The sequence below is a fragment of the Lasiodiplodia theobromae genome (assembly GCF_012971845.1).
Source record: "Lasiodiplodia theobromae strain AM2As chromosome Unknown scaffold_42, whole genome shotgun sequence".
NCBI lineage: Eukaryota > Fungi > Ascomycota > Dothideomycetes > Botryosphaeriales > Botryosphaeriaceae > Lasiodiplodia > Lasiodiplodia theobromae.
The window spans coordinates 295105-322151 of record NW_023336522.1 but is presented as its reverse complement, the minus strand read 5'-3'; the positions used below and the strand labels follow the sequence as shown (position 1 = coordinate 322151).

Genomic DNA, 27047 nt, shown 5'->3' with positions numbered 1-27047 from the left:
CCCCCCCCGTATGGTCTCCCCACTATCTCATACAGATATGCGATCCCACACAGTAACGCCAGTTCAACCGTGGACCGCAAATGAAAGGGCTGCTTTGATGAGTTTGTAAGAGCAAGGAAGTAGGCTTGGATGCGAAGACAAGGGGCTTGAGTTGTTGCACGCGAAGTTCTTTCGAACAGGTAAGTACTCTCTAATCTCCCTGTGAAGCGCACCTGATAACGTGTGACAGATCCGGAGCTGCTGTCCGAACAGCCAGGTATCGAGGTAGCAAATACGAAATAATATGAATCCCCCGGAAACATGACCGGCTTTCCTTGTCGAGTGTTCGGCAACCTTCCTCGGAGGGCAGCGCTGGTGTGGCGTGGGCCGGCTCCCGCGCCCGTGACGCGTGGAGACAGAGCTACCCCGCTTGGACGGACAGGTCGCGATGAGTGCCTCCAGCCCGAATGATGGCGCGATACGACGCAGGTCAATCGACACAGATTCGGTGAGGCAGAGGGCAGCTACAGGAGACTTATTCACTATTGTAGGCAACCACGCGGAAGCTCGGACACGTTGGTTTTGATGCGCTCCGCTCCTCTCACCGAAGCGAACCCTCAGCCCGCCCAAGCCTGCCGCCCACACCACGGCCCTTCACACACGACTCCTCTCCCGACCAAGCGCGCTGCTCTACCGGACGACCAACACGCGGCCTGCATGCTCGGCGCAATTGGTTGCTCTGTTCGGCCGTGTTGTGTCGCGCATCGCGTTGTGACGTCCGTTCGCGTCGCGTCGCCGCCTTGACTAAGCACCTGGGCACATTTTCCGTCGTCGTTCTTCCCCGACCTTCTGAAAACTCCCAAGGCCCATCCTCCCACCCTCCTCTACCCACGCCCGAACATCAACCTCATCGCCTTCCATCCTCCTATCACACCTCGCCATCATCGCAGCACCCTCCCCGTCGCGCTTCACGACTGCGATCCTTGTTTACGTCAACGGCACACGCCTAACGCGTCGTCCACGAGCCGCCCTCCACCAGATCTCGCGTCCCGACCCGCACTACCACAATGGCCGATCAGGCTGCCGCTCCGGCTCCTGCAGCCTCGCCCAAGCCCGACGAGGCCTCGGCGCCTGCTGTCGAGGTGAAGGCTACCACCGCTGACGCGACCACTGATGGCGCGGCAGCCGCCCCCATAGATGATACCAAGCCTGAGACTACTTCAGACTGTGAGTGGCACACCGAGAGCGCGCTCGCAAACCACGACACTGACGAGATGTCACTTCGTCTAGCTCATCCTGCCGCCGAGGAACCCGCTGCTACCAGCGTCGGAGAACCGGCTACATCGGAGAAGGACGGTGACAACGCTGAAGAAAAGGACACAGGTCAGGAAGCTGCCGGGCGACTTACGGGCCTCACCTTGGCGAAGTCAGGACGCATTTGCTGACAACCATCCAGGGACTGAGGCTGGCAACGATGCCAACGGTGTACCGAAATCGAATGGCAGGCGCAAGTCCACCAGTGGTGAGAAGGGCGGAAAAAAACAGCTCAAGAGCAAGAAGTCTATGGCCAATCTCAATCTCGACGTGACGCCTGGTACCTACTGGTGGGCTAGGATGAAGGGCTACGCTGCTTGGCCCGTGATCATTTGCGATGAGGCTATGCTTCCTGAATCCCTGCTTACCAAGCGACCCGTCAGCGCAATCCGGCCCGATGGAACCTACCGCGAAGACTTCGCGGACAATGGTAAGAATGTCCGTGACCGTAGGTATCCAGTCATGTTTCTGGGCACCAACGAATTGTAAGTTCGTCTCCCTTGCCGTTCGGGCATGATTCTGATACAATGTGCAGTGCATGGCAAGTCAATACTGAGCTCACCCGTCTCGATCTCGAGGACGTCAAAAGAGCTGTCGACAACAACGACCAGGGCAAGAAGGCGAAGAACCTTTGGGAAGCCTGGAAGGTCGCGTCTGAAGGCCACACCCTTGAGTATTTCAAGCAGCTTCTGATGGATCACGAAAAAGCAATGGCCGAAGATGCACAAGAGCGTGCCGCTAAGGAAGCGGAAAAGGCTGAAAAGGCTGCCAAGAAGGCCAGGAGAAAGAGCAAGGGTGGCGATGATGATGTAGAGATGGAGGATGCAGCCGGTAGCTCTGACTCCGCAAGCAAGAAGAGTGCTAAAAAGAGAAAGAATGATGCTGAGGGTAACGACGAGAAGGTAAGCTCGTGGTGGTCCTATTAATAAACACTCAACTAAAGATCTCGCAGCCCGCAAAGACTCCCAAGACCAAGCTCAAGGTCAACGGTCCCAAGACGCCGGCAGAGTCTTCGGCCACGAAGACGAAGAAGACACCAGCTTCGAAGGCGAAGAACTCTAAGAAGGTTGAGGAGTCAGCCACGCCCAAGGTAGTCGAGGAAGAGCTCACCCCTGAGCAGAAATTTGAGAAGCGCTCCAAAGCCAGTAAGTTGGTGTGAACATGCTCCCTGAGAAGCGGAAACTGACAAACACATCTAGTCCTTTATCTCCGCCATCGTCTTCAAAAGGGATTCCTGACCCGCGATCAGACCCCCAAGGAGGAAGAGATGCAGCAGATGGCTGAGTATTTCACTCAGCTTGAGTCGCACCAGGATCTTGAAGAGAAAATCATTAAAGATACCAAGATCAACAAGGTCCTGAAGGCCATTATCAAACTGGATTCTATCCCCAAGGAGGAGGTATACAACTTCAAGAAGCGTTCTGCTGACCTGCTCAACGCCTGGGGAAAGAATGCGAGCGGAGACGCGAAGCCTAATGGTGTTGAGGCCAAGGAAGATACCGCCGAGGCCAAGTCGGATAAAGCCACCACTGAGGAGCCAAAGACTGAGGGGCCTAAAACGGAAGAGCCTAAGCCAGAAGAGCCTAAGGCTGAACCGAGGGCCGAGGAGGCATCGAAGGACGTTGAGATGAAGGATGCTGAGGATACTCCTGCTGAGACCAAAGCTGAGGAGACCAAGGCTGATGAGCCTAAGGTTGAGGATGCTAAAGCCGCCGAACCAGGTGATGTCGCCATGGAGGACGCCAAGGACCCGGAAAAGCCTGCAGCCGCAACTACTGAGGTTGCGAAGGAAGGTGACAAGGTTGAAGAGAAGTCTGCTGAGGCAACCGCTGCCTCTTAAGAAACCTACTCTGGGTCTGAATGGCCGTGTTTCGAAATGGCCACTCTTTGGTCATGCGCAGCCCTAGCGTCAACTGGTCATCGTGGCAATCTAATCAGAGCAAAAGCACGTCAGTCATTGAAGTTCTTGAGGCAACATCCTTGTTTTTTTTTTCTCCTTCACGGCAGCTCTTGGCTTTTCGAATTTCTCTTCTGCTTCTCTACCTCTCTTTCCCAAGTGCCGACAGCTATTTGCAGCTAACTCGGGAAGATTCTCAAACTTTACCGGTACCTCACCTATTCTTATCCGGTTGGACTTGTACATAAAGAGTTTACGGCGTGAAACGGCAGCGATGGACGATGGATGGGTGATTGGTTGAATGCATTCACATGCTTGCCCCGAATAGGGGGGCGGAGTGGTGCAAAACGAGCGAAATTATTTTTGGGGGGATTTTGCCAGCAGAGTGATGATGGCCTAGACGAAATCGACAGATCATCTTCGAATATGTAAGCGCGTTTGTGAGAAGAGTGAACATGTTACAAAGCAAACCTTTTGAAGGAGAAATGTCGATGGGTCCATCTGAATTTTCAACGACCCACGTGCTTTGAATTTATGATTACGACTACGGCTTCGGTATTCAGAACTGCACAATCAATGAGCCAAGGCTTCAACCATGGTTCTTTTATCAGTCGTACTGCATAGGCAAAGCTCGTAAGTCTCCATTGTAGTCGGGATGTCTGAATAAATATACCAGTGCTCTTGCACGATTGCAAAGGGAGAAGCTATGCCTGTCGTTCCAACATCTCCCTTATCGTCGCTTGCAGCGGTTTAGGCTTGCGGTTGTGCTTCGCCAGGATCTGTTCTAGCAGAGTATCCTGATTGTCACACTCGCCTTCACGTACGGCGTCATACGTTAGGGACCACCACTTGACGTAGGGTGCTTCTAGGCCGCGTTGCTCAATGTAGTATTTCTCGTGCTCGTCACGACCAACGACCTTTAGCTCAATCTTACGGGCTTTGGCTGCCGACACCATGGCAGCGACCTCTCGCAAAGTGATGGGCAAGGTGGTAGCCAAAGTGGCGGTAATGCCACAATAACGCTGTGACTCGTCAATCAATATGCTGGCCGTAGCCAGGCCCAGATCGTCTATGGCGGCCCAGCTGATCCTGCCGTCGCCAGCGACGATGATCTCGTCTCGGTCGTCGTCGCCAGACAGATGGCCGTGACCGAGGTACAGCGGCCACGACTCGTTGTACAGGCCCTCGCGCAGGATGGTGTGGCTGGTGTCGGAGAGCATGCGCAGGTAGTCCTCGGTGCGGTTGTGGGCGCGCATGACGCCGGCTTTGCTGCTGGAGGAGCCGAAGCCAAGGGAAGTGTAGTAGATATGCCTCACACCAGCGGCGCGCGCTGCCTCGATAGCAGCGAAGTGGTGGGCTTCGCGGCCATGGCCGTAGGGCGCGTCATTGAAGTCCATGCTGATGCGTGGAGTGGAGACGAGGAGAAGGCGCTCGCCACCGCGGAAGGCGGCCTCCATGGTGGCCTTGTCGTCGTAAGATGCATGGCGCACGGTGACGCCCTGCTCTTGGGGGATCAGCCACCGTGGGTCGTTCGGAGATCCAGAGGTCGTGACGACGATGTCCTGTGGTGGTAGCAGCTTGTACGCGAGCAGGTTGCGAAGGACGGCGCCGCCCAACTTGCCGGAGGCGCCCGTAATGACGACTTTGGGCATTGCTGGCCAAGGTGTTCTTCGAGTGGAAGAGCATGACCTGTGGCCCAGTGGGCACCAATGCTTATAAGTGATGCTCGGTCCTGTACGGAGATGTTTAGGTCTCCTGCTTGGCGTGCGTTCGGTAAGCACATTTGACGTGACGCCATCGATAAGATCTGCGAAAACCATCCCCGCCTTTACCGCATTTTTCTCCAGCCCACAACACCATGGCTTCCGACCAGAGTAATGACGCCCTGATCCACTCGGCCGACCCAGAACACCCGGCCAATCTAATTTGCGAGCTCTGCCGCAAGTTTTACACCCTGGGCTGGGTACCACGACCCCTCGTCCGCACGCCAGAGCCCGGCCGCTGACCACCCGACTTCGCAGGTCACCGGCACTGGCGGCGGCACCAGCATCAAGCACCATGATCACATCTTCATTGCGCCCTCGGGCGTGCAGAAGGAGCTCATGAAGCCCACCGACATGTTCGTCCTGGACTACAACACGCGCGAGTACCTTCGCAAGCCGCAGGTGCTCAAGCCCTCGGCCTGCACTCCTCTCTTCCTTGCCGCATTCGACCGCGGCGCTGGCTGCTGCATCCATACACACTCGCAGTGGGCCGTACTGATCACCCTGCTTGTCGAGCGCGACTTTGGCAGCGACGCATGCTTCGAGATTGAGATGATCGAACAGATCAAGGGCATCCCCAAGGGCCGCGGCAAACAGGGCAATCTGGGCTACTTCGACCGCCTGCGCATCCCCATCATCGAGAACACTGCGCACGAGGAGGACCTGACGGACAGTCTGGCGGCTGCTATGGAGAAGTACCCTGACACGTACGCCGTCCTGGTCCGCAGGCACGGTATCTACGTCTGGGGAGACAACGTCCACAAGGCCAAGACGCAGTGCGAGAGGTGCGCTGACACCGATTTTTTCTACCTTGGATGATGCTGACACTTTGCAGCTTGGACTACATTTTCCAGCTCGCTGTCGAGATGAAGAAGCTGGGTCTGCCGTGGACCAAGTAATTGACGGCCGAAGCGTACATATACCCGATTTTGCTTCTATCGGCATTGAACAAAGTGATTGGGGGAATATGCATATCGTTGATCCAGCAGTAGAATTGAAATGGTATGTTTTATCACTATTTTCGGATTACATTATCGAGCACTTGACGGGGAGACCGCAAAGACCATCCTTCGTTTCCTTCTTCTGAGGCTCATTTGGAGACGGTGTTGCCTGCTCAGTGGCAGCAGGGGTATCATGTTGCTTTTCGGCACCATTGGTGGCCTCAGCCTTCCCATCATCTAGTCACGCAAAGTTGACCTTGGAGACGGTCTCGTAGAAGGCCTTGCCCTGGGCCTCGGCAAGCTCGAGCTCCTTCTGCGAGGGCTGGCGGGAGCCATCGCCAGCGGAGAAGGTGCCGGCGCCCCAAGGAGAGCCACCGCGCACCTCGCTGAGGTCGGCCAGCAGGGCAAACGTGTGCTTGTAGCCGAGAGGGACGTAGATGATGCCGTGGTGAGTAAGGGTGGACATGGCGGCGATGGCGGTGCTCTCCTGACCACCACCGGGAGTGCCGGTGCTGATGAAGAGACCGGCATACTTGCCCCAGAAGGCGCCGCTCTGCCACTGGCCACCGGTCTTGTCCCAGAACGCCTTCCACTGGGCGGGGAAGTTGCCGTAGCGCGTTGGGATACCGAAGAGGAAGGCGTCGTACTCGGCGAGCGTGGCCGGGTTCTCCAGCGTCTTGATCGAGGCGTCCTTGGGAGGAGCGTGCATCTTGCCGAGCACCTCGTCGGAGAGGGTCTCGGGAATCCTGACGAAGGGTCAGCGCACGACGTCATGCTTGGCGTTGGGAACAGACTGGTAGAGGTCGACGGTGCCGCCAGCAGCCTCAATGCCCTTCTTCTCGGCTAGGGCCAGCTGCTTGATGTGGCCGTACATCGAGTACTGTTGGGCTGTCAGCCTCGTTGCGAGGAGAGCTAGGTGGGGTAGCGTACGAAGACGATGGCGATCTTGGGAGCCATTGTTGCGGGTTGTTTGGGATGTCGGTGGGAAATCGAGGGAGAGGGCGACTTGTGAGCTGAATTGTACCCCGCTTGGGGCGGGGAGCTCTATTTAACCCGTGATGGGACGAGGGGCAGAGCTCTTGCATCATGGACCGTGCGCGGCGGTAAGTGTCGATTGATTGCGGGCAATTGGCAATCCCGACGAGATGCTTAACAAATTCTTACCAATCTGCAGCCACGCTGCTCGCAACGCCCATCGCTGCCACTCCTTGGTCCGTCCTCAGCGGGGTTTTTCCGCATGTTGCTTAGCTATCTTGATTGGAGCAGTGCCTGACTAACATCCGGTCCGCTGCCGTTCGCAGCATCTCTTCCCTAGCTCCCCGCCCTGATCATCATCACATCCGCAGAGACCGACCCATCCCTTGTCAGCCTCTCGATCCATCGCCTTCTTTTGCACGATCCGAGTCAGGCGCACTGCCGCAGTTATTGCCCCATCTGACCTGATTCGCCTATTCTTCCCACCTGTGATGCAACGCCTGCGGCGGGGCTGTGTCGAGTCGTGACCACGGAAGAAAGCTGCGGAAAGCTGCGGGATGGCTGCACAAGTCAAGCTTAGTTCCCGATGGCGAGTGCTCCTGTCGTACGGGGCATTGAGGGATAAGCTGACCTTGTGCGTCTGTTGAGATGGTTGAGATCTCCTCCGGAAGCCCGCCACATGCAAGAGCTCGGCACCCCTGCTCCGACGCGTCGATCAAAAGGCGCTGATGTATCAATTAACCAATCATCATCCCTTCCTCACGCCTGCTCGACGTCAACTCCGCCCCTTGTTGTCAACTCCGCAAAGCGCCCTGTATTCATTGATGACGAATGCTGGATATTTATCTTCATTGTGTGTTTGTGCTTGCTGCAGCTACGTGTACGGCGATCCAGCGTTTGTTTTCTGACATGGATTGCATGTGTTCTTGCCTGGTGGCATGACGAGCGAAATGCAGGGTGGAAGTGTCAGACTCTATCAATGGCCATTAGCACGTACTGAAATTAGTACGGCGTCGTGCTTTTTTAGTTCGACAGGAAGTGTTTTTTTTTTAAATGTTTTCGTTCCCATGTGTTCGTGTGCATACTGTAGCGCATCCATGCTCCAATCTCGACCTTTCTTGAAACCAAGCGAACGGCGTCATTCAGCACGATACCGGTCCTATTTCGAAGATCCGTACGGAAACCTGCGAGCGAAGTAGTATCTACAGAGAGTGTAGAGTGTTTGAAGTCGGATGTGTTTGGTAGTAGACTAAACCGGAGTACTGATGGCACATGTGACGGTTGATGTAAATAGTTTCCCACATCTCACCCACAGAGGGGGTAATCCATAAGTCTGAAAGAGCAACTTACCGCGAGTTCGAGCCGAATACATCTGAAGAGTGCATAGGTATATGTCAATCACCAGCAAAACGGAATTCCAAGCGCCTCACAGAGCACGCAGACACAACAGGTTCTATAGTGTAGTGGCTAGCACTCAGGATTCTGATCAGCTCAGAGCTTTCCTGCAACCCCGGTTCGATCCCGGGTAGGACCTATTCCTTTTTGCGTGTCGTGTAGACGGTTGGGGAGTCGTTGGTTGTTGGTTGTATCGTGTGGGAGGGTCAGGTTGGGGCCGGATGCCTGGAACGACCCACGCCACGTTTGCAGCTTTGGGGCCAAAGCGACAGCACAGAGATGCTCCAGCCTTTTCATTCCCCTGCATGCCGGAATCCTGGGCGAGTATCCGCTTCATCTGCTGCTGTCCAGCTGTGGGGCTAGGCATATAAATTTTTGCGCACGGACCATTCGAAGCAGTTGGAGAGGAAAGTTTGGCCGAGGCGACCGCGCCGATGGTTGTTGTGAGGGAAGAAGCTCCAGGTGACACGCGCGAAGAGCAGTAAGTAGTCTGATACTTTCCAGGAGTATTGATTGGGTTTTGGTCGTCAAGAGTGTAGCGTTCTGGTCCCCGCGGGTCCCTTGCGAGGCACACGTGCCTTAGCGCGGTCTTGGCAATTACGCCAAATTCTCATCGCGCCCGCCCGGCACACACGACACTTCCACACGACTGTTACGCGCCCACATCACTACCCTATCCCCGGACCCAGCACACTCTCTGAACTGTCTGAGCGAGATCGGCATGCCGCACTGAGACCATGGTCTCACTCGCTGCTCCCGTCGCCGCGCTGCCGTCATCCAACGCCAAGGCGGCGATTCCAGGTCCCAGTCTCAAGCGCAAGCACATGGATTCCGACTCTGACACTGAAGCCCCTGCCGTTGCAAGGAGCAAGAAGCCGCGGGTCTCGTTCGACCCTACTGTCGACATTCGCCTGCTGGAGGACTTTGACGAGAAAGGCATCGAGCTCGTTCGCGAGGAGGTGCGACGCGCCATAGATAAGCACGTCGCGGGCGACAGTGCGTCCTACGACGAAATCAAGACTCTCTTCACGACCCGCCCTACCGCAAGCGCTGCTCCAAGCACCAAGCTGCTGGGCAAATATGTCGTTGCTCTCATCGGAAACGTGAGCCTGCTGAACAAGAACTGCTCCGGACTTGTCCACGCCATCCTCGACTGCCAATGGCTTGCTCGAGACGAGGCTTTCAAGCGACTCTATGTCACGCTTCTCGCGAGCTTGATGTCTGCACACGGAGGATACACCGGCCAGGTTCTCCAATCGCTTGTGAAGTACTTTCATGGTGGTAGGTTGGGCCTCGCGCTTGCAGCGCGTGCTCGTCTCGCTGACGCCGTATAGTCCCCTCCCCGAACCTCCGTCACGAACGAGACCCGCCCATCACCCGGTCAGAGCTTCGGCAACGCGTGCACGAGACTCTCAAGCGCCTCCTCAAGCTCATCCCCTCAGCAAGTGGTGTCTTGACCTCCTTGCTGCAGTCTTCGTTCCCGTCTACGCAGGAAACTGCCAAGGTGTACCTCACGTACCTCAACAACCTCATGGAGCTCATGGAGTATGCGCCGGAACTCAAGGGCTTGGCTCTGGCTCTCATCACCGAGAACCTCGTCAAGCTTGACGTCCAGATCCAAGTGGACATGGAAGATCTAGAAGAGGAATTTGAGGAGGCCATTGTACAAGAAGCTCTCTACAAGCGCGAAGAAATCGACGAGGAGGAAGACGATACCGATGCCGGGGATGAGGACGAAGAAGACAGCGATGATGACTCGTCCAGCGATGACGGCTTGGACAGCGACCAAAGACGCATCCAGGAACTCAAGGACTCGGTTGGCAAGATGGACAGCATTCTCGACATCCTCTTTGAGTACTACCACCGTATCTTCGTCACGGGCACGCATGTAGATGCCTTGGAAACGTTCGAGTTTCTGCTCGCCCAGTTCAAGAATATTATCCTGCCAACCTACCGGTCCCGGCATACGCAATTCCTCCTCTTCCACTTTGCGCAATCATCGCCACTCTTCGCCGACAAGTTCACATACGTTTGCGCCGAGCTTGCATTCGACAAGACCCGCCCGCAAATCATGCGACTCGCTGCTGCGGCTTACCTTGCTAGCTTCATCGCTCGCGGCGCACATGTGCCCCGGCATGCTGTGCAAGCTGTCTTCCAGGTTCTTGGGCAGCAGCTTGATGACTTTCGGCTACGGAACGAGGGAAACTGCAAGGGGCCGGATCTGCGTCGCTACACTGGCTACTATTCCCTGGCGCAGGCACTCCTCTACATCTTCTGCTTCCGCTGGCGCGACCTTATTGTTAGCGAGACGGACAGTTACGCGGATGACGAAGAAATTCTTTTCCAAGGTGGCGACCTGGCCTGGCTGCCCGGTATGAAAGAGATGATGATGCGCAACATTTACTCCAAGTTCAACCCACTTAAGGTCTGCTCTCCTGGTGTTGTCACCCAGTTTGCTCGCATCGCACATCACCTTCGCTTCCTCTATGTATTCCCACTGCTCGAGACGAACAAGCGGTTGAAGCTCTCGCGCTTCGTGTCCGCCGGTGCTATGTACGGCATGCAGGAGAGAGAGACGGCCCTATCTGCAAAAAATAACGAGAGTGCATTCCAGTTGGACTCGTACTTCCCTTTCGACCCGTACAGTCTCCCGAGAAGCAAGCGTTGGATGGAAGGCGACTACAACGAATGGAAGAGTATCCCAGGCCTTGATCAGGAGGAGGCGGACGATTACAGCGACTCGGACTCGCAAGCAGATGAGTCAGACGATGAGGAAACCTTCGAGGACGGCACCGCCACGGAGGCTAGCACATGATTATCAGTGGTTGAAGCACGGGTCAACATGGACAGGGGTTCAGGCGTTTTTTTTTTCTTGTTTCCACGGCAAGATTCCCTCTAGCGCGGAGTTTGGAAAAGTAAAAGTTTAGCGACTGGGATTAAGGATTGGTATTGTAGTCTTGATATTAATAGGCGGGGCTTTGGAAGGGCAGCCAGACAGGTCGGCGTAGATAGGCCCACGGCTAGGACGGGAGTTTGTGCTGCAGCATAGACCCTGAAGGAACCAAAGCGCAGTAACAAGTAGAACAAATGAAGATTCACGTATAAAAGGACGAGGTCGAGTACGAGCAAGGAACGTGGAGATGTTTTTGTTATATTCAAATAATCGTGAATCATTTGTCGTGGCCAAATTAAAGCAATGATTGCCCCTTATTTCAGACCGAGAGGGTTGCTTGCGGTGCCTGTGCGAGCGCTGCTGGTGATGCCCTGAGCCTTCGACTTCAGCATGGCGGCGCTCTGCGTGGAGCCCCCAGGAAGGCCCAGGGGGTTGGCGGCAGTGGGAGCGCGACGACCAGAGGCTCGCGTGGCGTCCTTGACGCCGTTTCCGTAGCCGCGCACGCCGTCACCCCAGCCGCGAGTCGTATTCGAAATACTAGAGGCGATGGTTGAGTCAGCGCGGGGCCCCTTCAAAGGGATTGCCGTTGAAATCGTGGGGATGGCCGAAGAGGGAAGGGAGCGCACCCGTTGCCAATGCCTCGACCCACGCCGGAGACGCCGTTGCCCACGCTATTGATGATGCCGCCCACAAAGCCGCCGGCGCCGGCAACGGCGCCCTGGACTTGACGGTTGAGCCAGTTGTCGTTTGGTGCCATGTTCTTGCGATATGCGACGGGTTGTGAGGAGCGGATGCTGGCTTCCCTGAGGTTGCAAGCAAGAAGTAGAGGCGGCGCCGGCTGACATCACCTGTGGCGGCAAACCACACAGAGCGCGGCTGTGAGTGGCTGCGCTCGTTCCTTCCGCACGGGGCCGCGCGCCATTCGTTTCGGGAGGATCCCGGTCGCGGATCGCGCCAGACAGCTCCCTTCAACGCGGACCCTTTCCTTTTCCTCGACTTCGCAGCCCACAGAAGCCTGTCAACCGGTCAGAATCCACCCACCTGCGCCTGCCCTGACCCGTCCACCTCAGCCCCGCCGTCGCGCCGTCGCAGCCTGACCGCGCGCGCCATTGTCCAGGTGGCTGCTAGGGCCGAGAGTCTACCGCGCCCGCCGCCCAACTCGACCTGTGACATCTAGATATTTGCCAGGCAACCCTGCGACCTTGCCGCCGCTTTCACTGGACAGCGCGACGACTCCAAGGAGCCATGCGCAGGGTCACGTCATTGTATCTGAACCAGCCGATCCTCGCGTAGCTGCGCTTCCTGCCTCTGTAAGTCACCGTTCGCCGCTTCCTTTTCCGCCCGCTGCTCCACTTCCCAAACCCACCAACCACACCCATGACAGCACTCTACCAACAGCCCACCATGACTGCCCTTTACTACTCCGCGTCCTAGGACAGCCCGACTCCAACGCCCTCTATTTCGCGCCCGACTTCAACTTCTCGACCTTACGCCTGCCCACCATGCCGGCCAGCGAGCCGGCGTGGAAGGTCTGGCAGGGCCGCGGGAAGAAGAGCCGGCGCAAGCTGACTCCAGAGCAAATATCCTGGCCGCTAACACGGGAGTCAGAGATTGACATTCCGGAGCAACAATTTCCGAGGCTTCGTCGCGCCTACACGGAACCCAGGCCTGAGTCTGACATATTGCACATCGCAAAGCCCTTCTCATCGTTCCCGGAACCGCCACCATCTGCCCACCTGAAACAGCTTTCCATTTCATCATCTCGGCACCTTCCGACTCTTAGCATCCTGGAGATCTCGAGCCCTCCACCAACAGCACCGGCTGCGATCACCACCTTTTCAGACGCATACCCGACACCACCTCCTTCCACGCAACTCCCGCCGGCTGATGTCCGCGATGCTCTGCAATTGATAGATTACGTGCCGCTATCTCCCCCAGAACCTCTTTTTGATCCTCCAAAGTTCAAGTGTACTCTTGTTCGAAGCAACGCTCGCCGCAATTCCAACGGACGACGACGTTCGAGCGGGAAAAATATGGCAGCTGACTTACTGAGCCCCCGCCTCAGCGGCGCCAAGGCCAGACAGGCCGAAGCGGCGCGAGAGATGCAACAGGCTGTTGAGCACCATGCTGATCGCTCTGGCGTCGCTGCTCCTGGTTACGACTTCCTTGAGCTCATCGGGAAGGGCGCCTTTGGGCGAGTTTACAAGGGGTATGAACTTAAGGCGCATTCTAATCTTTTTGATGTGCGCGTATGCTGATTGTCGATTCAAACAGTAAACACCGGGAAAGCAACGAGCTTGTCGCGATAAAAATCTGCGATATCGATAAAGCTGACTACGGAGAGGCCAGCCACGCGTATCGAGATGAGACCATCAAGCAGCTCGTCAAGGAAACCTCCATCCTCCAACAGCTACGGGACAGCTCAGCCCAGAATGTCAACCGCTTTTACGAATCTTTCGCCTTCCACTCGCAACTATGGATGATCACCGAATATGTCGCTGGTGGTAGCGTTCGGACTTTGATGAGGGCCACCCCCGGCGGAACGCCACAAAAGCCGATGCCGCTGGAAGAGCATTTCATCATCCCCATCGCAAGAGAGGTTGCGGTTGGTCTGAAGTTCGTGCATGACGCGGGTATTCTTCACCGTGACATCAAATGTGAGTGTTCTTCGCTCAATTCCCACAGATTTCGTGCATGATCGAGCATGTGCTGACGTTTCAATAGGCGCAAATGTTATGATAAGCCAGCATGGAAATGTTCAACTGATTGACTTTGGTGTATCTGGACTGCTTGAGACGAGTTTTGACAAACGATCCACCATTATCGGCACGCCTAACTGGATGCCCCCGGAAATGATCAAGGACCAAGTCGGCGCTGGCTACGGGACCGAGGTTGATTGCTGGGCTTTCGGATGCACCATTTACGAGATGGCGACTGGATTGCCCCCGGATGCTGGCCGCAACTTCGAGTTTCTTGCAAACCGACGCCAGGCTCCGCGTTTGGAAGGAAACCAATATTCCAATGGGCTCAGGGACTTTGTGTCGTTTATCCTCAAGGAAAGACCCTATGAGCGCCCCTCTGTTGCAGAAATCCTTCAGCACCCTTATGTATTTGGAACGCAAGAAAGCTTTCCAAACAGTAGCCTATCCACTCTGGTCAAGCGCTTCCTGGACTGGCAAGATCGTGGCGGTAACCGCACTTCGCTCTGGGCTGCAGGAGGAGCGGAGGGGCTTGACGCGGATCCTTCCTCTGACACGGGAGAAGACTGGGTGTTCAGTACTACTGTGGAGTTTGAAAGAGAATTCGCGTATGAGAAGCGTCTTTCCATGGTGGATCCATTTCGCGATGGCGGCGATGTACGAAAAGATGATGTGGAAGATGCCATGGCGCCCAGGGGCCGCGGCCGCAAGTTCATGATGCACCAGAAGGCAATGAAGGAGCAACAGATCAAACGTGGAGAAGCAGGATTGGACAGACTGTTCAATCTCGACGCGCCGGAATACAAGTACGGTGAAGACCCGTCAATGCTGCAGCCAGATGGTCCGGATCGATCGTCGCAGTCTGACCTGGCGCTTCGCAACTGGGAGCCGAATCGCGCTTCGAATAGAGTCACGATGATTGACCTGGATGCTGTGGATGCCGGGTTTGAGACGACGCCAAACCTGGACCTCGCGAATGCGAGCACTTTACGCGCTAGTCGAATCAACAGGATCATGAAAGAGTTGGAAGACGATGACGATGAGGAATATACCTACCAACCCAACAGAGGTTCACGGCGCGCTACCAAGGATTGGAAATTCCCAACGATGGAGCCAGCTGGAGAAAAGCGTGCAACCAAAGACTGGAAATTCCCCATGATGGAACCTCCTCCAGTTGAGACTGCCAGGCGTGCAACGAAGGATTGGAAGTTTCCAGTCATGGAGCCCCCGCCTATTCCCGAAGACACTAAAAGTCAAGACACGAAGAACCGTCGCACAATGGACTGGACATTCGCAACGGCAGAAGTATCGGAGGATGAGTCGCAGCCAGACTACCGGACAAGCCGGCTGGTGCAGCGTCGCGGTACGAAGGAACTGCAACTGCCCGCCATGGCGGCCCAATCAAGCAACGATCGTGGCAGCATGCTTCCGGGATTCTCATTCCCAATGGGGCCAGTGGAAGGGCAATCCGCGGCTGGTAAAGGTCTTGGTCCGTCACCACCATTGGGAGATGCGTGGCGCCCCCCACTTCGCCACGCTGCGACACAGCCTATTGGCCAATTCGATGACTTCCATTTCTCGCAGTCGGCACCAGGTTCGCCTGAACGAACTTCGATGATCGACCTGGATTTCGCCGATGTGAGCCTTGTTCCTCGTCCTACCACAGCGACCTCCATGGTCGATTCTTTTACCGGCAGCAACGATGCAGACGTCACCACCGGCAACCCCTTCGATCTCGAAGAACAGGCGCAACTCTCGCAAAACAATAATCGTGCCTCCTATCATCGCCAATCTCAATCCGAGCCTCATAAGCGGATCTCCGGCCTCCTCACGCCTGGCGATCAGGAGGAAAAGGGTCAGGGATACGTGTCAGACCATGGCCCCATAGTCGAAGGCCGTGAGGACCAGCATCGCGCTTCGGCCGGATCGAGAAAATCCTCAGTTGCTCGTGAATCAAATGGGTCTGTGGCTCATCGCCTGATCAACCCTAAAAGACGTACGAGGGGCAGCGATTCGAAAAAATCCGAGGATGAAACATTCTTGAGGTTCCCGAACACAATGGCAAATGCCCTTCCAGATGGAAGTGGTCTCAATGACGAGACCATCAAAAATCGGCGTCAGGTATCCCAGACAAGTGTCCCCTCTTTCAACCCCGAGTCACCTCGTACGTGGCGGTACCAAGATTCTTTACTTTCAAGCACGCCTCCTTCTACAAACGGGTCTTTCTCGAGCAGTACTTTCGCATCCCCCGATACTGCTTTGGCTCTCTCCGGCGACGTCACTCAACTCACGACACCTCGCACATCGGTTGCTACCTACTCACCTCGAAGCGCTGCAAGCTTCTCCATGCAGCTTGGCGCTGCCCAGGGAAGGCTCCGAATGCCTCTGCGCACTGCCCGTCCTACCCCGCCGCACCCGACGACGCTGGATAACACGGCTGACCAGCGTATGATGGTGACTGAAGCTAGCAGGGTTGCGAGAGATCATGTGCTTTACCTCAAGACTTTGCGCCGGACGCTCAAGGCATGCGGCTCACAGGCACAGGCTCGAAGGGCAAACAGAAGGCCCCGCAATGGCAGCATCAACGGTAGCCTTCCTGTATCCCATTCGGCCGCTACCTCCATCAGCTTGAGTAGCGCGGATACCAGTGACGCTGAGGGCGTGGGTGGGACCGCAAGACGCGTCCTGCGAAGGGCAGAGAGTTCGCTCGCCTAGGCAACGAGCCAAGGCTGCTTATGAAGACTATCTGCGAATGAGCACATGCACAGTTGGGCGTATTCCGGACACGTTTGGATTCGCGCCTGTCGTTCTTTTCTTTCTCCCTTGGCACGGGGTTGTACAGCACGAGCGCATTTCGACCATACGAAACGCATTTGGATGAGCCAGAAGTTGGCGTGGAACTTCGCTCATCCTCAGAACGTTCATACTTATCCACGCTTCCACTCTTTTCAGCAGAGAACATGCCTTTAGGACCCTCCAGCAACGAGCAAAATCATTGAAACAGGAGTTGTCGGCCAATCTCACGGCGTTCAACGGTGTGGCTGGGAAAAAAAATTCGCATACTCTTTACACTTCAGTTTTTCTTTTGCGACTATACCCTTGACCTTCTTATTTTCAGTTTCTCTAAACGGCCCTGGGTCGTCGAAAAGAGACGACAGCGCTGCGTACGCTATTTTCGTGGATCACCACGCTTCGTCCCTTGTGGACGACCATCTAAAATTGCGATCCGGCAAGCTTTACTCGTCTACTCAGCAAACAGCATACGGCTGAGATGCATTAGACCTGTTGGCAGCGCCATCCCTCGGAGACTGGACTTCCGTCCATTTGTCCTCTTGGGGGCCTTTGTCGAAGTAGCTCTTCTTCCATGCTTCTTAACAACAACTTGCTATTTTGCTGGCATATTCCCCTCGCGGCGGCATCTCTTCTTTTGTTTGTTATCACAACAGGCGGCACCTCCTTTTCACTCCAATCTTACTTTGTCACTCTCCTTCTTTTGACAAGTCATAGTTTTCCCCACCCATAGTCTGGTTTAGTCTGCATTTTGTCCTCCTTTGCTGCATCGGTTTTTCGAAAACTTCATCGATTCCTTTTACGTGCATAGACGGGCATGGTTTCACCTTTCTTTCTTTTCCCCCTCAGCACCGCATATCGAAGTCCTTGAACGTACGCTGGCTCGAATGGACTTGAGGCAATACATTGATCCACAAATCCTGCCGGGCACGTCAAGGATGAAGCAATTGCGGGCAACCATAGAAGTGAGAAAGGGGTGGTTCATTAGTTAAGATTCCCAAATTTGTACAGACAGACATAAGTATATGGACACGGATAGTCAATGATCTTCAAAAAACCGGGTTGGTCCCTTGCATGTGTGTGCGGCTGTTGTGAAATGAAGACTACAGTCTTGAATCTGAAAATTTGGGTATCGATGATGAGCTGAGAAAATGTAGTTCAAGATGAAATGCGGTATCCGACCTATCGTTCAAATGCCCGTCCGAACGCCCAGAATATGCAAGTGTTGTACATGAACGAGACCACCTCTCCATTCGTTCTGGGGAAACTAATAGGCTACCAAAGGATGCCTCTGTAATCAACCCCCGCTTCCCTCCTTTCCCAGGAAAAAAAAAAGAGAATCAGAAAAGAAAAGATGGGAGAGAGGCAGAGAGACGACGAGTTTGATGTCAAAGCACCTATACACGTTATGGTGATGACAGTCATGAAGTGGGGGTTAAGTTTCGGCTGTTCTTCATCCTTACACCATGCCCAGCTCCTTGGCAACCTCCCAAGCCGTCTTATCACCTGTTGGCATGGCGGGATCGACGCCGAGGCTCCTCTTAAGGCCGCCGACACGCGCTTCGATCTTGGCAGGCGGTATGCCCTGCCGCAACAGCACGGCGCGGGTCAATTCGCTCAGCGCGTTCAGCAGGATCGTCGCGTTGTTGCGGTTTGGGTCGTCGTCGGCTTCCGGTTTCTCCTTGTTCACATTCTCCCCGGCCCTCCTCGTCTCGGCATTTTGCTGGGATGAGGGGGAGGAGGAGGAAGAAGCAGAGAAACGTCGCTGCAACAGGGCGTGCAGGGCGCGCAGGATCTTATCAAGGTTGTAATGCAGGCCGGCCGAGGTGTTGAGTTGGCGGCGGCGGGCCGGGGTTCGGGAACGAATGTCGGCTGACGGGAAGCCCAGGCGCGCGAGGGTGCGCGCGAGCAGGTTGGTGGCATACTGGGTTGGCGCAGGTTGGCGAAAATTGTGGCGCAGCACGTGCAGAGCGACGAGAGCTCCCGTCAGGTCGTTCCAGGCCGTGTATGTGGCGATGATGCGGTTGGGAATGCGCGAACGAGAGAGTTCGGCGAGAGTAGAGGCGTGAGCGGAAGGGTTGCGTGCGGAGAGGGTGGAGAGCCAGGTCAGCGTGTGCCTGAGGATGATGGACGGGGGTGGGAAGGATGTGTGCGAGGATCGAGGTTGATAGGGCGAGCTGCGGCCAAAGGTGCGCTGCTTGAAGTGTGAGGCTTCCCAGAGGAGGGCGAAGGTACCGGTGTCGGGATTGGCGGGTTTTATTTTTTGCGAGGGCCGGCTGAGCACGTCGCGTTTGAAGGTACGCCAGACTTCGCGGAGGTGGCCGCGCTGGAGGTAGAAGGATAGTTGGGTGTTGAGTGCTCCAGTGGTGGTGGAAAGCTCTGCGTGCACAATTTGCCAAGTCTGGATGCTCGCGAGCGTCTGTTCATCGCCTCGTTGCAAGCAGATTTGTCTCAAGGAAGCGAAGGTTTCGCTCGTAGCAGGCGGGAGGGTGCGACGCAGGAACAGCTTTTGGCGCGGCTTTAGTCTTTCGGATACTCTATGTTGGGCCGGGCTGTTGCGACGCTGCACCAGGTTGATGCGTTGGACGACCATCTGGAGAGCCAAGGTCTCAGCCTTCTGTAGGTTGCTGGGGTCTCGAGTCTGGATCCACCCCCTAATCAGGGTATTGAGGTGGCGAGCGCGGGGCTGTACGTCTCGCTCGAACATCAGCTCCAATACCTGGGCTGCTGCGTCGACATCTCCGGCCGAGACCAAGCGGTCGATCCACTTGGCGTAGAAGAACTTGTTCTGGTGGGTTTTCGGCAATGAAGACAAACCGCTCAGGAAGATTTGGTTCAGCTGGTCTGCGCCGTGGAGAACAGCGGTCAGGTCATTGAAGCCTTTCAGGACGCTTGCGTTGGCCTTGTAGCCTCCAGGACCACGAAGTTCGTCGGCGGCCATCATGTCCCGGAAAACGGCCAGGGCATGCTCGCGGTGGCCGTATCTCAAGAAGGCAGCGTAACAGCGTTCGTAGTCCTTCACTGCCATGTCGTCTCCAAGAAGATGCTGCAGGTGCAGGTAGAGGGCCCAAGCCTGCTTCACGTGGCTGGTGCCATTGGAGGACTTTTGCAAGTGGGCATCGAAGACATACAGGATCAGGCGTGGATTCAGCGTCGGGTGGGAGGCAAACAAGTCGACGAGAAGCTCCTGGGCGCGCATGACGTTTCCAGCGACGGCATGCATGCGGACGCCGAGCTCCAGATAGTCAGGCCTGCAGCTGTCCTGGGTGCCAGATTGGTAGCCCTGGTCCCATTTCTCGAGGGCTGCTTCGCGTGCTCCTTGGCCGAAGAGGGTCTCTATGTGAACGAGGCGTTGTTCAAAGGTGGCCTTGTGTCCTGCAGTCTGCATGTGCTCGGCCAACTGGGTTAAATGGGCAACGACTTTTGGCTCGGCCATGGTGCGAAGAGATTGTGTGCGCCACAGAATGTCCCAGACTTTGGAAGACAGGGCGCGCAGGAAGTCGGGCGAAGTCAAGTGCAGCTTGGTGTACAGCCTCCACAAGACTTTGGCAGTCTTGCGGTCGGTTGGATCGGCCAAGCTCATCCATAGGTGCAGGTTGAAGTCATCCAGATGGGGCCGCTTGGCTGGAGGGCAGTCGAAGCGGACTTGGAGCGTGTTCCAGGGAGCACTAAGGAACTCCTTGACCTGCAAGGCTTTTGTGCGGTTGAGGAGGGAGGCCGAGGTGCGAGGGAAAAGCGTTTCGCCCGCTTCCTGCTCGAGGCGCACTTCCAGATCGGATTTGCCCAAGGCGGCGCCGTATGCGAGCCATGGTTGGCGCTGTGGTTGGGCTTGTTTCTTTTTACATGGCTGCGGCAGTCTTCGGAGAAAGCTTCGTGGGGGCGGTCTCATCCGGAGGTTGGCGGACGGATCCGAAAGCGGCCATGGGAGTGGTTTGATGGTCAACTTTCGCGATGGTGACGTGAAAAGGTTGGCGAGTCGCCCGGCGGCCCGGGCGAAGGTTTGTTGCTGCCGGGCCGGGCCAGTGCGCCGGCGCGGCTCTTCGGCCACAACTTAGCTTTGCGCACGAGTCACGTCCATCGCGCAATTGACGGGCCATCTTGCACACGCCGTCTATCCTCATGCCTATTTTGCTCGCGGCCAAGGCTCGGTTGCCCGGCACACTATAAAGCGGAGTGCATCCTCCTGCTCCCATCTACAGTCTCTCTTCAACCTCGTCCTTCGACTGTCGATGCGGATGACGTCAGCCGCCGCGCTTTACGTTTTGGCTGCGCGTAATGCCGGTCCCGACGTCTAGAGCCGCACCACCTTGCACCGGCTTATCCAGATCTGCCGGCTTTTCGAACCCCACGACCCGCTCTCGCATCGACCTTCTGCATCCAGAGCCGAAGGCTAGCGTGAAGAATGCTCCGGCCTCAGAACACCGACCTCACCACAGTCGGCGAGGACAAACAGCCACTCAGCAACACTGATAAATCATGCTCGGACAATTGCTCCGTCTGACACATCCAGCCAGGCATCTGACACAAATTCGCGAGAGCCTCCCGCTGTACTACTCTTCTGTACCATTCCTGTCGGCAACCGGTGATGGGCCCGATGTCCACTCCCGAAAGCACTGGCCGCCTGCCATTCCAGGCCGTCAATCATGTCCTGGGAAAGGCGTTCCTGCCTTATCGCCGCCCTCTGCTTCGTCACCCATCTCGCTAAACTGTACCACTATATGGACGCCTGAGCCTAACCAATGCCAGGGTTGCGGGGAGAGCCCGCTCTCCGCACTCTTCTTCCGGCATTTCGACCGGAGCACAAACGACGAACGCCGTTATCTTGTCCATCTGACTCACGGATGGACCACCGCAGGGCGTGCCAAGATCGGTCTTCACCGTCGAGGCTCGGGAGACATGTCCAAGATGACCTGAATTTAAAAGGCAGCTGGGCGTCCTTGTGCTTCTGCAGGCCGCTCTTCAAGTCTGTCCCTCAGCATGCGTCTCGTTTCACGCACCTTTGCCGCTGCCGCCTTCGTGGCTGGCAATGCCGCCGCTGTCTCCATCCCCGCCTCTATGGCCATCGTCTTCAAGGGCCCTTTTGTTGCCGAAGCCGATGGCATGACCAACATTCACATTGACTTCGCCCGCCCCATCGATGGAGAACTCTCTGTCCACTACGGTTCTTGCGAGATGGTCAGTCCGTACGAGGCACACCACCGTGTCGGCAGAACGCACGTGGGAGACCACCCGCTGGCCAAGAGGAATCTGGGCTGGGACGACTACCGCCCCACTCGCTTCGTCTGGCTTCCTCCTGCCGACATCCAGTCCGGCGGCTGTCTGCACGCTTTCGCCGGAGACGAGCTTGTTGGAAGGTCAGACGCTTTCACCGTCCGCAGAAGGAAAGCTCGCAGAAGCACCTCTTTCGCCGACATTGCCGATCCCATGGGCCCTTGGTTCGACGGTGTCGAGTATTTGAAAGAGAAGGAGCCTGACTCAGCTTTCGTGGCTGAAGCGAAGGGCAAGAGCGTGGGAATCATTGGCGGTGGCATGTCTGGCCTGATGACTGCCGTAAGTGATACCTTTTACTGCAACCCGTCTAGTCTTCTAATTCCGGCAGTACCTCCTCGAGTCCGTTGGCATCACCAACTGGAAGATCATTGAGGCCAGTGAGCGCATTGGTGGTCGTGTCCACACCTCTTACCTGAATGGCACTGCACCTGAGGATTATCAATACCAAGAAATGGGTCCTATGCGGTTCCCTGTCAGCCTGACCAACGCCACGACCAACGATACCATCCAGATCATGGACCACCGCATGGTCTTCCAGCTGGCCGACACGCTGAATGAGATGAATGGCCACGATCCCGCCTGGTCCGTCGACTTCATCAAGTGGATTCAGAAGAGCGCCAACGATCCAGCTGCTACCGCTGATGCCACTCTCTCCTACTCCAACGTCACCGCTGTAGAGAACGCCCTCGAGGCCATCGACGAGTGGGACGCACTGACCTGGGAGAAGATGCGAGAGATCGCCACCAACGTCTTCGATGCACACAAGAAGGCCGTGGCCGAGGGCTACTTCGATTTCTCCGAGGCAGGCTACCTGCGCTACAAGCTTCAAACTGATGTTAACATCACGGATGAGGCCGTCTCCACAGCGAGCAACAACCCGGAGTGGCTATATGACTCGGTTTATTTCAGTGCCACCGAGTGGCGGACCATCGACAAGGGTCTCAGCCGGTTGCCCAAGGCATTCACGCCGCTTGTCGCCAACCGCACCCTCTTCGGCAAGCGGGTCGAGCAGCTCTCGTACGATGAGGCGACGCAGAAGATGACCGTGTCGTGGCGGCCCGACGGGCCCTGGGGCGCTACGCTCGACGGGCTCGAGTTCGACTACGCCGTTGTCGCCGTGCCCTTCTCCAAGGTGCGCCTGTGGCAGCTGCCGAGCTACTCTGGCCTTCTCACCCGGGCGATCAAGACGCTTGAGTATGAGCAATCATGTAAGGTCGCACTGCACTACGACACGCGCTTCTGGGAGCATCTTTCACCCCCCATCGTCGGCGGCTGCGGCAGCACCGATATCCCCGGCATCGGCAGCATCTGCTACCCCTCCTACCAGATCAACAGCACCGGGCCTGGCGTGCTCCTCGCCTCCTACCAGTCCGGCACGCTTGCACGCACCCTCGGCAGCATGACCGAAGACGAGCACGTCGCCTACGCCGTGCGCGCCATGGCCGCTGTCCACGGCGACGCCGCCACCGAGCACTTCACCGGTGCCTACGACCGCATCTGCTGGGAGGCAGATCACTTCCAGGCCGGCGCGTGGGCCTCGCCGCTCGTCGGCCAGCAGGAGCTCTACCTGCCCGCCTACTACCACACCGAGCACCACACCGTCTTCGTCGGCGAGCACACCTCCTTCACCCACGCCTGGATCTTCTCCGCCCTCGAGAGCGCCGTGCGCGGCTCTGCTCAGCTGCTACTCGACATGGGCCTCGTTGACGAGGCCAAGCAGGTCACCGAGACGTGGATGGCGAGGTGGATCCATGTCTAATTTTGCCCGCTTTCGTGCACTGGGTCGATGGTAGAGGGGAAGCGGCGAGCAAAACATGGGGGGCTTTCTATGATTGCAATGTCTAAAGAGGGGTATGAACCATTTAACTCGTGTGGGCAGTTAAAGCTACTCTCCGGAAGTGAATGTATAATTGTCAACATTTACGTCTGGACGAAAGCTTCAACTGCCTAGGACGTGAGCGAAAAATCAATTCACGCAAAATACTCTTTTGCACGATTATGATGCTTGTAATGACCAATAGATGTCTGTTTGTATTCTAATAATGCGGATGTGAAATTTGTCGATACCTTCTCCCAAGGTATGCCCTTAGAACGCCAAGTATTCATGCAATGATGAAGGCACTAAGCAATAAACAAACAAGTAAAGCACAATGCCATCGATGCAAGAAAAACGAACAAAACACCCGTAGTCATGCACCCAAGACAGAAGAAGAAACAAAGTGAAAAGAAGGAAGAAAAAGGAAAAATGAGAGTGGTTGTGTCTATTTTCGTTACCTGGTTAACACTAATAGTTGATGGTGAACTCGTTGAAATCTTTCTCTTCCCCAAATATAAAAACACAGGATGAGGAGACCGGGGAATAGAAGAGAAAGGGAGAAAGGGGGACCTGTCCTCTACCATCTCCAAATCAGCCAGAAATACCACGTCAGCACCACCACCGCAATCCTCACCACGCTCTTCCCTAATTCTTCTCTGAACACTCCTTCCCCCTTCTTCCTCCTCTTGGCCGGTTTCGTGCTGACCGTTGCATTTTCCCGCTCCCTCTTCTTCTCTTCCGCGCGATCGGGGTAGAAGCCCGCGTATGCCACGAGCGGCAGCTTCGCAGCGCCATTTCCGGGGCCACCGTTCGCATGATAGCCCCCGCCGTAGCCGTTTCCGTTCATCGGCGATGATGACGAGGGGGGCAAGCCATAGCCGCCTGAGGGGACAGGACTGGGATTGCGTCCTGTAGTGTTCCGTGGCTGCTGAGCCGAGCGGGCGGACAGACCGGTCTTACTGTCGGGCGAAGTTGTCGACGAGTTGGAAGAGGCACCCTCGCCCATTGAATCGGTGCGGTTGCGGCTACTTCCCTGGGCTTCGGCAGCTGCCGCTCCCACCAGAAGCTTCTTCTTCTCCTGCTCGGCGGAAGACGTGTTTCTGTGGTCCTCGGCCAGGGGAAGGATTGGTGCGTCGTCAGGGTTGTTGGAGCTGGAGGAAGCGGAGGAGGCTTTGATCTTTAGGACGAGGGCGCGGATCATGAGGATGAAAAGCGTGATGCCGAAGAGGGTGGCGTAGCGAATGAAAGCACCGAGCTGGTCGGGCATGAGACAGAGATGGCTCTGGACGGTGGGATCCGTCGTGCGGAGAGACTGTCCCGCGTCATCGACCGGGTTCCAGAGGCTGAGCATGACGAATCCGGGATGGCGGACGCCCATAGCCCAGGAGAGGGATTTGACCGTAATTTCGCGAATGCCGCTGTGTCCACCGGACTGGTAGCCTTTGTGGACCACTTCACAGTAGTCGTGATCATCGCCCGAGAAAGCATACTCAATGTTGCCAATCTTTTCGGTGACGTCTTTGGACACATCCTTGGTAAGAACGTTTTGGTATTGGTAGCCGCCCCGGACGGCGATGGCGTTACGCTCGTCAGGGAAGACAGGTTCCTTTTGACCTTTTGGCGGTTCGGTAGGCGGCCAGTGTTCTCTCATGGGACCACAGGGTGTTCCTTCAGCTCGATACAAAGGGACGTGGCTGAGGAGGATTGTTGGAAACTCGGCATCACCGGCATCCGCGATTGGCAACTTCGCTTTCGCCATGTCTGCGCCGTCGAAAACCTTGTGGGCATAGAGCGGGTTTGGATTCAAGCCTTTCCTCGCCCTCAATTCCCTCGCAACAGCTCGTCTCTTCTCCGCCTGCGCCTGGTCGAGGAAGTCCTGGGTCGGCTTCCAAATATCCTCAGAACCCGCGGCGTGTCCCAGCGCACTCAGCGAAACAGCGTCTATCGAGACGAAAGTGTGGTTTGCTATAACGTCGATCCGGTTTCCATCGCCAAAGTAAGCATTGAACCTCTTCCGCACGTTGGTACGAATGCCAGCAGCGAATCCCAGGTCGTGGTTCCCAGGCAGTCCAGCGATCAGCTTGCGTCCTGGCTGGCCTAGTCGTGGCGCCATTCCCGCATCGCCCCAGTGGTTGAAGAATATCCGGCCAAAGCGGTCATATTCACGCAGCCAGAAGCTGTCTCCGTACTTCTTCCACTGCTTGTCCTCACTGACGCTGCCGTCTGCGGTCCATTCTCGACCGCCGTCGAACAGGTCGCCCAGGAAGAAGACGGTATCCGGGTAGAGGTCCTCTTGGATCAGCGACCACGAGCGGCGGAGGTACTGGTCGGTGTATGCGACGGTCAGGGTGGACAGAGGCCACGGGCGGCCGGGGTAGGTGTGCGGGTCAACGAGCTGTGGGTCTGCAACGAAGACGAGACGGTGTGGAGTGGCATCGTGGGGCTAGTTTCATTGCGTCAGCGCTCCAGATCTGGAATCGAATGTTGAGGGCACACGCACCCAGCTCTCCCAGTTGCTCCAGTCGCAGGACCTGATGCTGTCGCTGAAGGCGGAGCGCTCGTGCGACTGCAGGAAGAACAGCCAGACGAGGGTCAGGATGTTGGGCACGGAGAAGATGGGCCGGAGGTTCCAGGTCTTGCCGGCAGGGGCATTGGGGTTGTAGATGGCTGCGCGCACAAGGAGCGACCTGGCGTATAGTTGAATGTGCTGCATCAGGGTGGGCGGCTCGCGGAAGCGGTTGCGCGACGACGAAACGGGATACCCCCAGTCATCGTAGACGGTCATGTTGGACTGGAGGAGGGCGCAAGAGCGGTGCGCATCTTTCGGTTGAAAGACGGCGGGAAACGAGGAGAGGGCAACTTGGGCGCAACTCGTGTCTGGGTCTCCTAGCTGTTGGCGGCGGGAGCTTCGACTCGCCGCTAGGCCCCCTACCTAGTCCGCGGCCCGCCTGCAACCAGGGTCCAACGCGTACAGGCCGCGCAACCGCCTGCGTAAAGCCCTTGTCAACACAACACAGAAGCATTCTTGGCCTTTTTTTTTTTTTTTTGCCAGTGCCAGCTCTACAGCGCTGTTGTAAAATCCATCAATTCTTTACAGACCCACATGCTCCGCCCACCGCAAATTATGTATCTACGTCCAACCACCAGCCCTCCGTCATTTCCTTTCTTTCGATGCGTTCCCGGCCGCCGATCTCAATACGAAAACAGCATGCTTTCAGTATACCGCTGGTAACTATCCATCGAAACTCAACTGGGGAATTATCATAAAGATTAATGGTAGTAGACTGACTACACGAGACCAACCCCCCAGAGCC

General features: G+C 56.3%; 10 protein-coding genes across 10 annotated transcripts; 5 read left to right on the top strand and 5 right to left on the bottom strand.

Annotated features, from left to right (window-relative positions):
• Positions 1-1046: 1046 nt before the first annotated feature.
• LTHEOB_10927 (PWWP domain-containing protein) lies at positions 1047-3133 on the top strand (the record flags this gene model as incomplete). The annotated part of the gene is made up of 6 exons (XM_035507626.1): positions 1047-1206; positions 1270-1362; positions 1436-1778; positions 1829-2195; positions 2246-2438; positions 2493-3133. 6 exons carry the CDS (start codon positions 1047-1049, stop codon positions 3131-3133), a joined length of 1797 nt encoding a protein of 598 aa, XP_035367061.1.
• A 761-nt stretch (positions 3134-3894) lies between these two features.
• On the bottom strand, positions 3895-4842 carry LTHEOB_10926 (NmrA-like family protein; the record flags this gene model as incomplete). Its single annotated transcript, XM_035507625.1, has 1 exon — positions 3895-4842. One exon carries the CDS (start codon positions 4840-4842, stop codon positions 3895-3897), a length of 948 nt encoding a protein of 315 aa, XP_035367060.1.
• A 206-nt stretch (positions 4843-5048) lies between these two features.
• On the top strand, positions 5049-5852 carry LTHEOB_10925 (Class ii aldolase adducin domain protein; the record flags this gene model as incomplete). Its single annotated transcript, XM_035507624.1, has 3 exons — positions 5049-5153; positions 5212-5738; positions 5789-5852. The coding sequence occupies 3 exons, from the start codon at positions 5049-5051 to the stop codon at positions 5850-5852; spliced, it is 696 nt and encodes a 231-aa protein (XP_035367059.1).
• A 283-nt stretch (positions 5853-6135) lies between these two features.
• On the bottom strand, positions 6136-6851 carry LTHEOB_10924 (Minor allergen Alt A 7 protein; the record flags this gene model as incomplete). Its single annotated transcript, XM_035507623.1, has 3 exons — positions 6136-6640; positions 6689-6774; positions 6825-6851. 3 exons carry the CDS (start codon positions 6849-6851, stop codon positions 6136-6138), a joined length of 618 nt encoding a protein of 205 aa, XP_035367058.1.
• Positions 6852-9001: 2150 nt separating this feature from the next.
• Positions 9002-11079, top strand: LTHEOB_10923 (RNA polymerase i-specific transcription initiation factor rrn3 family protein; the record flags this gene model as incomplete). The annotated part of the gene is made up of 2 exons (XM_035507622.1): positions 9002-9545; positions 9599-11079. 2 exons carry the CDS (start codon positions 9002-9004, stop codon positions 11077-11079), a joined length of 2025 nt encoding a protein of 674 aa, XP_035367057.1.
• A 392-nt stretch (positions 11080-11471) lies between these two features.
• LTHEOB_10922 (Aldo keto reductase) lies at positions 11472-11914 on the bottom strand (the record flags this gene model as incomplete). The annotated part of the gene is made up of 2 exons (XM_035507621.1): positions 11472-11694; positions 11784-11914. The coding sequence occupies 2 exons, from the start codon at positions 11912-11914 to the stop codon at positions 11472-11474; spliced, it is 354 nt and encodes a 117-aa protein (XP_035367056.1).
• Positions 11915-12659: 745 nt separating this feature from the next.
• Positions 12660-16571, top strand: LTHEOB_10921 (Serine threonine protein; the record flags this gene model as incomplete). Its single annotated transcript, XM_035507620.1, has 3 exons — positions 12660-13366; positions 13432-13814; positions 13882-16571. 3 exons carry the CDS (start codon positions 12660-12662, stop codon positions 16569-16571), a joined length of 3780 nt encoding a protein of 1259 aa, XP_035367055.1.
• Positions 16572-18105: 1534 nt separating this feature from the next.
• On the bottom strand, positions 18106-20535 carry LTHEOB_10920 (Pentatricopeptide repeat protein; the record flags this gene model as incomplete). Its single annotated transcript, XM_035507619.1, has 1 exon — positions 18106-20535. The coding sequence occupies one exon, from the start codon at positions 20533-20535 to the stop codon at positions 18106-18108; it is 2430 nt and encodes an 809-aa protein (XP_035367054.1).
• Positions 20536-21623: 1088 nt separating this feature from the next.
• LTHEOB_10919 (L-amino-acid oxidase) lies at positions 21624-23676 on the top strand (the record flags this gene model as incomplete). The annotated part of the gene is made up of 2 exons (XM_035507617.1): positions 21624-22196; positions 22246-23676. 2 exons carry the CDS (start codon positions 21624-21626, stop codon positions 23674-23676), a joined length of 2004 nt encoding a protein of 667 aa, XP_035367053.1.
• Positions 23677-24310: 634 nt separating this feature from the next.
• LTHEOB_10918 (Manganese ion homeostasis) lies at positions 24311-26518 on the bottom strand (the record flags this gene model as incomplete). The annotated part of the gene is made up of 2 exons (XM_035507616.1): positions 24311-26176; positions 26234-26518. 2 exons carry the CDS (start codon positions 26516-26518, stop codon positions 24311-24313), a joined length of 2151 nt encoding a protein of 716 aa, XP_035367052.1.
• Between the last annotated feature and the right edge of the window lie 529 nt (positions 26519-27047).